Source organism: Pan troglodytes, chromosome X (assembly GCF_028858775.2).
Source record: "Pan troglodytes isolate AG18354 chromosome X, NHGRI_mPanTro3-v2.0_pri, whole genome shotgun sequence".
Taxonomy (NCBI): Eukaryota; Metazoa; Chordata; class Mammalia; order Primates; family Hominidae; genus Pan; species Pan troglodytes.
The window spans coordinates 115,483,768-115,497,566 of NC_072421.2; the positions used below are offsets into that span (position 1 = coordinate 115,483,768).

The following is a 13,799-nucleotide window of genomic DNA, read 5'->3' on the forward strand; positions in this document are numbered from 1 at the left end:
CTAGAAAGGAGATACATGCTGAGTGAGTTATTTCAGTCATCAATAAGTATGAATAACTTATGACTTTGCTAGATGTTACAAATACACAAAAGAACACATGTTCCCTGGCCACAAGACCATTATAATCTAATCAGGCAGACTAGATATACACATAGGAAACACAAATTAGTGTAAATACATTGTTACAGTAAACCCTTAACTACCAGAACCCTGAATAGCCTAGTTTTCTATACAGTTTTAAAAATTACTTTACAATAAAAACAACTGGGAGATGTTATTAAAATATCAAAACTCACTTATTTTTCACCTTTTGGCAGAAATCTTTCTGCCCCTCATGTCTAAAATAGACACAAACCTTTATAAAATACGTCAAAGTCACCACAATGAACAGTAGCTATTGTGACATGCTTCAGATGTATATCCAGCAATGTGTGCAAATAATATCTGTCATTCATCACTCTTGCTTGCCCCTTGCTCCCCACTGCCCTGGTTAATATGGTTTGACATGGAACACAGAAGTTGCTGAGAGAAAAGTGGCTCTTTTCTTTATGCTGCAATACATATACCAAAAGAAAAGTTCTTTACCTTTAAGGCAGATGTGCTCAAACATTAGTGTGCATAAGAATCACATGAGGTGATTATTTTAAATGTAGATATCTGGAGGTGGGGCCCAGTACTCTGCATTCTCAACAAGTACTACAGCTGATTATCACACCAGGTCTACTAAACTATTAGAGAAACACTGCTTTAAAGTCAAGGTTGCTAATTCCTGCTGAATATCCCTTAGCTATAGTAAGATTGTCTTCTTTCTCAGTCCCTGGCCTGCCTTAGCATATGAACACTGGCTGCTCAACACCAGTTGTCATAGCAAACTGTACAGCCATTATCTTGCCCTCCCACACTCCAGATCCTTCTAGGTCTGGGAGAGTCTGAAAGTAAGGTCTCCAGCTGGCAGACAGGCACAGAGCAGACAGACAGATGCGAAGTGGGAAACTGTGAGGTACAACAATTAGAAAACAAATTATCTTGATTGTGTAATACAGATTAAAAAGTTAAAAACTTGTTTCAAACTTTTTCCATGAGGAAGAAGGCAGAAGAGTACAGAGCTAGGCATCTGTGGTCCAACTGCAGCTGTGTCCCTGGTTAGCTTTCTGACCTCCAGTGTTATCTTCCCCCATCTGTAAAATAGGGAAAATGCTGCTTTCCTTGCCCGTCTCACAGTGTTGTTATGAAAACCAAAGTAATTTATGTTTGTGAAAGCATGTTGGAAAATATAAGGCACAATACAATGATGCGTGGCATTTTTAACAGCATGATTTACATATTTTTTTCCTAATAAACACAGTGCCCTAGACATTACTGTAACTATACTTGATAACTGTCTTCTAGTATTCTCAGGGTCTTTCATGAAAACCAATTCGCACTGAAAAAAAAAAAAAGGTGAGGAAAAATGTAGACCCCTGGACATACCCTGAAGTTGATTTTTTGAATATATCCTTGAAATCGGCTTGTTTTAATGACAATTGCCTCCGTCTCCTGAAAGTGGAGTGCAAAAAGAAACCTGGTTAATTGTAGTTTTATTATATTTAGTTCAAATTTTTCAAAGCATACCCTGACAGCATTTTAGCTGTAAATTAATAAACCATATTTATAAATCCTGAACAGTTAAAACCACACATAACAATTTTAAACTATGTAAATTAACTTTTAAAAACCCTTAACTAGAAAGCCATAAGATTCTATTTGTTTTTAGAAGCTTTCTTAATGTCTCAGAAAGTCTGGAATAAAGATGGGCATTAAGCATAACAATGATTGGCAGTTGATCTAAAAGACTAAACTAGCCAAATTTGGACACAAGGAGACACTTTTCCAGTAAATATATACTCGCCCCTTGGAATAATTTGCCATTTTGTAGCTTTTTAAGCCTAAAGGTCAATTCTTTGCTGATATACTTCTTTGCCATAAAAACCTGAAAGCAAATGACACATATTACAAGCTTTCAGAGAACAGATGGCTAATGTTCTTCTAGGTTCATTTACTACCAATTCTTTTTATTTTCATACTGCTTGTAACTAATAAAAACACATAAATAGATATACTGTCTCCTAACCAGAAGATTTGGTTTTTGTTAAGTTCTGTCATACATCTAGCTCTTTTGGGCTAATACAAAAAGCAACATTGGATAGACATACTTCTGGTACTGCCTCAGGAATCCAGTTTTAAAAATAGAGACTACTACAGAAGCACTACAGTATAGGCTGTTGACAGTCAACTCTCTTAAAAAATTAAAGTATGCTGGCAAATGTTTGATGAGCTCTAATATAAAATTTCATTTATTTCCATTTATTTCATTTATGTTGTTATCAGCATATAGAAAGTAAGCATTAGCCTTATCTCACTTTTTTTCAAAATAAACTGTCTTGGTTTTTTCTGGGTCATCTCACAAGCACTACTGCATTATTAAATCCATAACTATATCAAAGTCATAGTTTAATAATATCTTTAGAAAGACCTTGACAAAGACCTTATCCAAAATGTGATACTAAATCTAATAACTTCCTATGAAAAAAAGTAGGTGGAAAATATTTTTTCTTTTTTGGAATGATAAATTCAAAACAGCATCTCCTTAATGACAGTACTATTTGAAAGTATACTTTTAAAATGCTATACACATAAACATTATTGTTGAATGATAAAAAGTTATAATAGGTCAAATTCATATCTGTCATGTTTTACAATTAAGCCCTACCAAAAAATAACAATTATATTATTTCTTTGCTTTAAAATGCATCAAAATGTCTTTAAATACAGCTTATTTTATATCCCTATTAATATTATTCCTTTTCTTTGTGCATTTAAAAAAATCTGGTATGCCACCTTCTGGCAACTGAGTGAAATTATGTATTTCTACATAAGTCACTATTCTTTATTTTAACTTTTTAAATATATGTATATATAGATATTTCTTACCTGCATTACATTTAAGCTATATAAATAAATCTATAACACAGTCTGAAGTAAAATAAAATTCCCTTAGAAATCTTATTCAAAATCAAGCTTTGTACATGCTTCCTATGATTTTTGCATGGTTACCAATATGTCTCCTGAATTCTACAATACATCTAAAATTGATTTTTGTATATCGCTTCACAGCCACATATGGAAATAACAGGCTGGCTATTTTAATGAGTAAGTAACAGCAGTAAATAAAGGAAAAGAAAGGTCTCTTACCAATAAGCCCATTTTTCTCTTAAGGTTTGAACTCTCATCATTTGTCATGTTCTTGTGGATCCCTCTCTCATCAAATTCTCTGGAGTTTTAAAGTTAAGAGCTGTGATGCACAGCTAGGCTCTGCTACATAGTAGCGCACCCCAGTGCATCTGCCTGGTACAACACTTCAGTTGTAGCTCCCAAAAGCAGAAACAGGCTTTATATATTTAAAAAAAAAAAAAAAAAAAAAAAAACCTATGTACTGCATACCTTCCCTTGATAGGAAATTGTAGTCAGTGTAGTTGAACTATTTATATTTCATATCTAAACTGCTGGCCAGATATGAAAATGAGAAGCACATATATCTTGAACTTAGTTCTGGTAAACTGAACAGGAACAAAGTGTTCATCTTTGGAGCAAAGGTAGAGTGAGACAAATACTAACACCAGGAAATCCAACTTAGAAAAAAAAACATGCTTACCTGAAAGTAACCTTATTTTTTTAAGGGTCACTATCCTGCTATTTGTTGTATTATCTTTATTTTTTATTATCTTTAATTCTTCCCTCTCTCTTGCCCATAGTTGCCAGTCATTAAGTCCTATCTTTTTTTCTTTATCAATCCCCCAGGAATCTAGCCCCTACTGTTTTTTTTAAACAAATGAGCTACTTCAAAAATACATATAACTCATCTCCCTGCATTGCCCATCTTCAATCTGTCAATCCCATTCCATCTAGATCGCTTTTTAAAAATAAAACTACACATGATGTAAAGTAAATGATCAATGAATAATTTTTCAGTAAGTATGTATTTATTGAATTGGCTACATGTTAGGTACTATGTTGGGTGGTGTGGATGTAAAGGTGAACCAGACACAATCCCTGGCCCTCAGGAAGCTCATAAGCTGAGTGAGGGAAGCAGGCATGTATTCTGACAATACAAAATATGGTGTAGAAGCTTTAGTAATATAAGCCTAGCATTCTACAGCAGCAGAGGAATAACAAAAATTCCGTTGCAACTGAGGCTGAAGAATGAAGCATACATCAAGTGAACTCTAGAAGAAATAGCCTGTGCAAAGAAAGAAACGTGAAGGAATACAACATGTTGGAGGGATCAGCAAATTCTTCGATATGACTGAAAAGAGTTCAATATTACTGAAAAGTGGGTACATAGTGTTGAGTGGAGTAGATTTTAAGGTATGCAGAAACCACATCACAGAAGACCATGCACGCCAGAAAACAGGTTTGGATTTTATCCTGTGGGCTATGAGAAACAATCTGTTGAATGAGTAGATCAATCAAATAATTAATCAAGTAACTAAGCCTAGCACTAAGAACTCAGTACATACCGGCCAACCTACTCTTCCAGTTTACTGTAGTAAATCATAACACCAACTTCCAGTTCTCTACGTCAAAAGCTTTCTTTGTTCTTTCTCGCCTTTGCTCCAGAGGTCCCTCTTGCATGAAATCTCTTCCAAACTCCACTTTCCTGAACTCAACCCATTCTTCCAGATCCAGCTCAAATTCCATTTGTTTCTGTGATATCTTACATGGTAATTTGAGTCTATGGTTTTAAAAATATTCTTTCATTACAGGGACCAGAAACCATGCATTCTTGCTAATGTTTAGCACTCAATGTTGAAGAAATCTTTTTGATCCTTTGCCCACAAAATAAAAGAGGATGGTGAGAAAATCACACTAAGGCAAAGGTCAGAGCCTCAGAGTAAGTAAGCAGGTCCCTGAAAGCCCACCTCCCAGACTTCATAGTGCACACTAATCTCAGTAACTTCCTTCACCACTCTGAGCCTGAAAAGGAACAAACATGAATTGTGAAGAGAGATGGACCTGTGTTGGGCAGCAACTCTAAAGTACTATGCAACATTGCTGGCTGTATACCTCACAGCTCTGGTTCAAAAATTCCAGGGAATCGATGAGAAAGGGATACCGACAGAAGAGCTGAATGATGGAGCTGTGACCTTTGGAAAAATAGAGCTGTAAGTGGAGAGAAATTGTGATTGTGCTTTACTACTCATAGTAAACCAAGATAATTCACCCAAAGATCCATATAATAAACAAAAGGAATTCATGAAGATCTCAGAAAGAGATGAGTGGGTGAGTGTAGGTGCTTGGGTATAGAAGGTTTAGAATCTCCAAGGGTGAGCTTTAATAGGAGGAAATCTAAGTGTAAGAAAGAGGTGTTTCAAAAAGGGTTAATAATGTTAGCTAGGAGATTAGGATAAGAAGCTATCAGAGAAACATGTCCTTGGGTGTAAATATTTAGTATTCTCTCTCTGTGGAACCACATTCCATTATGCTCAGTGTCAAATACCCAGTAAGTACGCAAGCTTTCGTTGATTTTGGCACTTAACATTCAGCTTTGTCTCATCCTTTTTATGTATGCACAATCTCTTAGATTTATGCAATGATGCAAAAACCATGGTGATTTCTTTTATGTAAACAATAAAAATCTTTCCATCTTAGTCAATTGTTTTATGTTAAAATGGATTAAAAGATTCTGCCAATAATTTCAAAAAGTAGTTAACACTTAAAAATATTCTCTCAATGACTTAAAGCATTCCCAGATAAAAGCTGTCTACACCTTCCTTCTTTTTTATTGAGTGAAAAAACTGACCAGTTGCCTTTCCACTAACTTATAAGGAAAAAAAGCAAGTACAGAATAAGAGGAGAATGTGAGTTGGTGAGTGTGCCACATTTTCCAAATAATCTTCAAAACCAGGCAGTACTTGGGGGACATTAAAATGATTTAATCAACAGCACCTTCAGAAGAATGTTTTTAAACTGGGTATCAATGGCACCATAGATTTTAAAACAAAGAGAAAATAAGCCAGACCATTTCCTCATTTAGTTTTGTGAAAAACAGACAAATTGACAGATTATTTCCTTAGGGCCTGGTAGAAAAATCTCAACAACCATTTTATATTATATTTTGATTAGAATAGGTGTTTTATCCAAATTCACATAACTAGTTCATCTCTAAGTTGCAAAGGCAGAAAGGGAGGAGGGGTAACTACCTCTCGGAATTCCACAAGTGTCATATAATAGTGATTATGATGACAGGATCAATACTAGTCTAGTATAAATAATTCAGTTACATTCCATGTAAAATACCATTGCGTTATCTCATCCATAGCAGTACTCTTTCCCTTTCTTCTGATGTATGTAAGATGGTTCAGAGCAGGATGACTTAAGTGGTTTACAGAATTTTCTGTCCTGCTGAAATATCCATAGTGATAGATTTTGAGAACCACTGATCTAAAGAAGGGTTAGCCAGGCGTATTTATATTGGAAGCAATTGCTCATGCTCCTATAGTCTAGAAGTTCATGTTTCAGGTGATTTATCAGATTTCAGTAGATTACCACTCAATCTAATGGGGAAGATGGGGGTCAAAGGAAATAAAATGAATGGAAATGTCATTTGCTGCTACTAGTAACTGCTGCCTGCATTGTCACTGAATTAGGAAAAATGGCAAAGAAGGCAGAAGGCCAAAGTCTCATAACCTCCCAATCCTAATTGAATGAATCAGGACCCTCTTATACATTTCTAAAATGGAACAAAACTCGTGTCCTACCACCATATGGAACAAGAAATGATAGACAGTATCTCATTAGTAATTCAAACTACTTAATAGGTATGAATTATTCAAGATTGACTATGAAATATACCAACTTATATTTTACTCACCTAAATCTTAAATCAATTGCTATTTAATAGTTACACTGAGAATTTGAAAGGGCCAAGATATACATGCCAGAACATTAGGAAGTTTAAAATTTTTATCATGTTAGTTTGGAAACATAGAAATAAGCTAAATGACATTTCAAAGACTAAAGGGCAGACACAGAGGGTTAATGAGGAAGTAAGAATTATTTTCCAACCTAATTTTTCTATCCAGATACTCCACAAAGTATTTTACTTGCTTTAAATGTCAGTTTAATCTCAGCCAGCAGAATTCCAAGTAAAAGAGTTTATTATACCTCTTTATTTTTAACAGTTTCATTTTCATTTTCAACCTGATCCTGAGGTAGGCAATGCAGGCATTAATATTCCCATTTTACTCGTGAAGAAACAGAGCTGTTAAATGCCTTGGCTCAAGTGACATAGCCGCTGAGAGAAGTGGAAAACAATAAGCCAGGTCTCCTGATACCTAATTTGGTGTTTATTAGTCACCTCTGTATTGTATTAATATTTATATTAATATTCATTTTAAGGGAAAACTACAAATATGACTCCTAAACACCTCCCCTCCAAAAAAAAAAAGTCTTCACATAAATGGCTGGAGGAGAGAAGTAAGGAATAGTTAATGGAAGCTACAGAATAGCTATATGACAAAAGTTACATAAATGATCAACCTATACCTGTACCAGAAATATCTTCCCAATGCCAATTCCACAGAGTTCTCTTTCATCTAGTAATTAGCAATTTCTTGGCATACATTTCAAACATGTCATACTCCTTCATGCCTCAGTGACTTCACATCTGATTCCACTTGGAATTCCCTGCCCTTCTACTCTACCAAGCAAACTTCTAGTCATGCTTAAGTGTTCAAGCAAACCTCCCTCAGTGAAACTTTCCCTCACATCCCTTAGAAGATACAGGTAATGGGTTTGCTATCCTCCTGTGATACTTTGAATATTATAGCTCCTCTCTCTTTGGGTTAAAACTGCTTCTATGTCTCCCTAGACTATAAATTCCTGAGAACTGAGGTTGGGCCTTCCTTATGTTTGTATTATACCTAACTCAGTGCCTGTCACATAGTAACCCAATTATAGGAGGCGATTTTGGTGAAATCAAGCCAGCAGAGGTAGGTTCTTCCCTCCTCCATGCCTAACTACACTTTTCTGATGATAATTAAATAAGAAATCATTAAAGGGCCTTTTCCTTCCAAAACTAAGATTTGAATCATAAGAAAAAATAAAATGTTACAATTGCACATAGCATACCTAAATGGCTCCTTTTGATGTTTGCATGACAGACCCTATGTGTGCCTGGCAGGGTGCCCAGCATAGTAGGTATATAATAACTTTATGATAGATGAATGAGGATGGGGCTGTGAATGGATCAATAGGTGACTGCTGAACCGAACTGAGTAAGGAAAACACTTAACTACCATAAGGAAGGGAAATGTCAGTAATCAATTTTCTAAGTCAAGATAGGATTGGTAAAGCAAATGAATGCATTTTATTAGTTTGTCACCACCTAGGCCAGGGAATATTGAAAAATGAAACAATATCTCCTAAAAGCAGTCATTTTGTGGACTGGTAAATGAAAAGGACAAAAAGTATATTCTTTGGACTGTTAAATCCTATTAAATTACTGTTGCTACAAGTGATGATGAAAGAGTAAACCACAAAATCCAATTTTAACAATCACTGCTGCACTACATGGAGCAAAAAAATGAAATAGCAAATTCAACCAAGCAAGTCACTGCACATCACCAATACCTGGTAATGTAAATGGTATGCTGAGCAGTCAAGAGCAAAATATACAAATGACACACAAGAGGGCCCAATGCGAACAAGCCCTTTTAACGTTCAAAACAGAAAAATAAACATATTTGATTAAAGATCTATGAATCCTGTTCCAATGAGAGAATTATAATTTAGGCTTAAGGAAATGTCTCAAATCCCTTTCTCACCCCATTTTCTGGCTTCTCCTTTGTGCAGACTGGTGGAGGAGAAATATCAAGAATATTTACATAATGAACAATATAAAGAATAAAAGACAATGGGGTTCCCCAAAGGGAAGAGCTTATCTACAACATGGTTTAACATGCACAGGTTAGGGAGTGGGTGTGGAGGTTCCTGCAGCTCTGAGGGCTAACTGATGCAGATCATTAACCACTATCTCCAGTGTGTTTTTGGGGTATGTTTGGAAAGGCTGGAAATTTTCATTAAAAAGTAAAAAAAAAAAAAAAAAAAAAAAGTCTTATAAATGAGAGTTGTGTTTTGCTAACATTAGACTTGAATTTTGGGACACAGAAACAGAATGTATAAGCCCTTATGTGCTAGTTGGTAATACAAAAGTCATAAAAGCTTCTAGGAGCATATTAATCCTGAAGAAAGATTGGCTCAGGAGCCACAGAGAACAGACAGCCAAGGAGAGAGATACTAACAATTAAAGGTGAATGCCCAGAACCATGAAAAATGGTAACCAGAAATATGATTCTGTATAAACCAATGCCAAGCCAAGAGTAAACATAATACTCCATCATTTCTAATTCGAAATTTAGAATTCATTTTGCCACCTTTATTGGTTTCATCATCTTAAGCTTTTATTCAAAAACTTTCCATGACTACTTACTTCTATGGATGTATTTGTAGACTCCACTTTCAAGGTCCCCTCAACCCCCAGCCCCACCTTATCTATTCAACCCTATTTCCCATTACAGGTAATCCCAGATTTGCACACAACTAAAAAACACAGTACCACCATACCCAGAACTGCTACAGAAGTTATTCTTAAAAAGTAATAAGAAAAAACAACTTGCAGCCTATAGTAAACCTGTGAAGAGGAATACACAAGAACAATTTGGGGGAGGGGGGTGGAGAAGAAAGGAAAATTAGGCAAAGCTCTTGGCCAAAGCTTTCCCTGTCTCAAAATATCTTCTCCTACAGTGAAACTCTCTCACTCTCTCTCTCTCTCTCTCTCTGTAACCCTCACCCCCCTCCCACATTGTTTGCTCTGTACCAGTGCCAGAAATTCCAGCAATTACAGGTTCATTTGAGCTAACAAGAAGGCTGTTAAAATTAAAGTAAGTACAGCTGCCAGGATGAGGTGGCTATCAGTTATTCACACATTGGCATGAATGAGTTTAGTCAAGTTTCTTCAAATAGCAAAGAGCTGTTGCCCTGAGGGAATGAGGCAGGCTGGAGGTGAGAGAGAGCCTTTTAGAGCCCTAGCAACTTTGGGTGGGGTTCTGTTTCAAGGAAGTTAGCAGCATGGGGTGCCTTGAGGGATAGAGAAACTTTCTCTTAGAGAAACTGAGATGTAAAAAATAAAAATAAAAAAAAAAAGCAGAAAGGGTCATAGGAGAACAACAAATCTCAATTTCTCTATCACTCTGTCTTCTAGCCCAGAATCCATCGCACCTTTCCTGACTCTCTGCTCCCAGGCTCTGGAACACTGTCCCTGGGATAGTTCACTATTAAGTAGGTTAAATACAATATTTTGAGCTGGCTAGAAACCATGTATATTATGTGTCATGTCCAAACAAATGATTTGTAAATAAATCTTTAGAACACACCCTGTTTATAGGTTATGATCTACTTGTACTTTTCAACATATACCTTCCCCCCATCAACACACATACACACACCCTAATTAGACTGGTCTCTTCTCTGTTTTGCTAAGGCTGGGTTTCTTTCTTTCTTTTTTTCTGTCACCACCCATTCAACTCATAAAACATCCCTTTTGCATAGTAGATTGTGGCTGCCTCTCTGTTCACACAAGTTCTGCCCATTCTTAAGTTCTAAATCAAGCTCTACCTTTTTGAAGTATAATTTGATTACCCCCAGCACTCCCCTTTTCCTTCTAAACTCTTTCAGCACTTACTACACAATGTTCATAGTTATTTATTCTTAGGTGTGTTCAACTTAGCTTCCCAAATGAAGACTGTAAACTAGCTTTCTACAGGCAGAGCCCATTCAATAATCCACCCAAGCATTCAATAAGCATCTACTTTGTACCAGGGGCTGTGTTTAGGGTGGAAGTTCAAAACTAAGTAAACCCAGTTTCCCACCTTCAAGGTGGACACAACCCAGGGAACATCAGGTACAGTCACAGTACTATATAAGCTATGCTATAAATGAGATATGTTCCAAAGGATATAAGTGCACATGGAGAGCCCTAAGTGGACTAGCACAGAGGATCAGGGAAAGTTTCACAGAGGTGACATCTGAGCTGAGTATTTCAGAATAAGCAAATGTCAGGCAGTCAAGTGAGACAGAGGGGATGGTTAGGAGAGAGGGTGCGGGTGCAAGACTAGTTAAGGCACAATTGCAATTGTGACAACATAAGATCTTAAACTAAGGCAGTGGTAGTGGGTGACATTCAAAAAGACTTTTAGGAGACAAAATTGACAGGATTTACTGACTGGAGATGATGATAATGGCTAACATTTGTTTGATCACTTACCATGTGCCAAGCAGTGTTATAAATGCTTACCACATTTAATCATTTAACTTATTTAATCCTTACCAAAGCCTTATAATGCAGTTACTATTAACATCCCATTTTACAGAAGATAAAACAAATACATAGAAAAATCAAGTGACATGACTAAGGTTACACGATCTGTAAATATTGGAACTGGAATTTGAACCCAAGCAGTCTAGCTCCAGAGCATATATTCTCAAGCCCTCTACTATGCTACCTTTAAATGTGAGATTTTTAGGGAGAGAGGAAGCCCAGCGGACTGCCAAGTTACTGAGAGAGAAAAAGGTAGAGGCAAAAAGGACCACAGTATATGAAACTTGATTACATTATCTGTTGCTTTTTTTTTTTTTTTTTAGTTGGAGTTTCGCTCTTGTTGCCCAGGCTGGAGTGCAATGGCATGATCTCGGCTCACTGCAACCTCTGCCTCCTGGGTTCAAGCAATTCTCCTGCCTCAGCCTCCTGAGTAGCTGGGATTACAGGCATGTGCCACCACGCCCGGCTAATTTTGTATTTGTAGTAGAGACGGGGTTTCTCCATGTTGGTCAGGCTGGTCTCGAACTCCCGACCTCAGGTAATCCACCCACCTCGGCCTCCCAAAGTGCTGGGATTACAGGCGTGAGCCACCACGCCTGGGCTGCTGCATTTATTAAGTAATTTTTCTCCCTGTTTCTAATTTCAAAAGCAAATTTTGCTCTAAAATGGTTTCCCACCAACTCCCATCTTTCCATCAACCATGAATGCCAATATTAAGTTGGGGTTTTGTTTGCACTTGTACATAGAGTTTAGTTTAACTTCTTCCTATATATCCTAGCATCTTCCTTCCTCCCTCCCCCTCTTCCTTCTTTCCTTCTTCCCTTCCTTCCTTCCCGTTTTTAGTGACAGGGTCTTGTTCTGTCACCCAGGCTGGAGTGCAGTAGTGTGATTATAGGTGACTGCAGCCTCGAACTCCTGGGCTCAAGTGATCCTCCCACCTTAGTCTTCTGAGTAGCTGAGACTACAGGTGCTTGCCACAATGCCCACTAGTTTTTTTATTTTTTTAGAGATGGGGTCTCGCTATGTTGCCCAGGCTGGTCTTGAACTCCAGGTCTCAAGCAATCCTCCATCCTCGGTTTCCCAAAGTGCTGGGATTACAGGCATGAGCCACTACACCCAGAAGCCTATTCTAGCATTTTCTGAAATGGTACTGGTAATCAAACCAAACAGGTACCTGGTCTTGGCCTCAGTCTGTTTGTCCTCTGTTCCAGTCTCACTGGGCACATTCAGCTTCTTCCTTGAATTATTTATAGATTTGGCTTATCACCTTTAGGTTGGAAGTTTTTCCTAAGGCAAAAGTCACATCTCGTTCAACTTTCATAAACAGCAACTAGTGTCCAATATGTTCTCACTAAAAATTGGCCAGGCACAGTGGCTCACGCCTGTAATCCCAACACTTTGGGAAGCTGAAGTGGGAAGAGTTCAAGACTAGCCTGGACAACATAGTGAGACTTCGTCTGTATAAAAAATAAAAAAAAATAGCAAGGAGTAGTGGTACATGCCTGTGAGGGAGGCTGAGGTGGGAGGATCACTTGAGTCACAGAGTTCAAGGCTGCAATGAGCTATGATGGTGCCACTGCACTCCAGCCTGGGCAATAGAGCAAGACTCTGTCTCTAAAACAATAATAATTATAATAATAACATAATAAAAATTAAAATTAGTTGGCTTGAACATAAAACAAAATGTCTCTTTGAAGCTGCCATTTTTCATTCACTTGTGAACTGCCTTCATGTGTCATATCAGTACCATCTTATTTTTTCTTTAAAACTTACATTTATCTTTAAAGGAAAACTTATTACTGCAAATAGGAAACTAATAATTTCTCATAAAAAGAAGGCAATTGTAAAAATACATACTTAACTCCTGTAATAAGAAATGCTTATGCACAACCTAACATCATCCTATTCCCCATAAAATGTCACACATACCACACTACTGGGTAAGTCTTATTTTTTCCATACTGAGGTGAAATCCACATAAGATAAAAGTGGTGATTTTTTTTAATTTTTTATTTTACTTTAAGTTTCAGGATACATGTGCAGAATGTGCAGGTTTGTTACATAAGTATACATGTGCCATGGTGGTTTGCTGCACCTATCAAGTAAACAATTCAGTGGCATTCAGTGCATTCAGAATGTTGCGCAACACCCCCTTCTATCTTGTTGTGAAACATTTTAATCAACTCCAAAATAAAACCCATACCCATTAAGCAGTTGCTCCCCATTCTCTCCTCCCTCCCCCTAGCCCCTTGCATCTGCATTCTGTCACTATGGATTTATCTATTTTAGTATTTCACATAAATTGAATCATATAGTATCTAATCATTTGTGCTTGGCTCCTTTCACTAACATAATATTTTGGAGGCTCATCCACTATTTACTA

The 13,799-nt window shown here is 37.0% G+C and overlaps 1 protein-coding gene across 18 annotated transcripts in view; it reads right to left on the bottom strand.

Moving 5' to 3' along the window:
• The window catches only part of KLHL13 (kelch like family member 13), a 218,669-nt gene that overhangs the window by 85,544 nt on the left and 119,326 nt on the right, over positions 1-13,799 (bottom strand). For 8 of the 18 annotated variants that reach the window (XM_063803850.1, XM_063803863.1, XM_063803849.1 and 5 more), the window contains one exon: positions 1,471-1,536. The exons of 9 other annotated variants lie outside the window; for them this stretch is intronic. In XM_063803850.1, coding sequence (XP_063659920.1) covers positions 1,471-1,536 — 66 coding nt within the window. Of the gene's footprint in view, positions 1-1,470; positions 1,537-3,231; positions 5,184-13,799 lie in introns of those variants that run through there. One more of the 18 variants, XM_016943576.4, reaches the window with a different exon arrangement.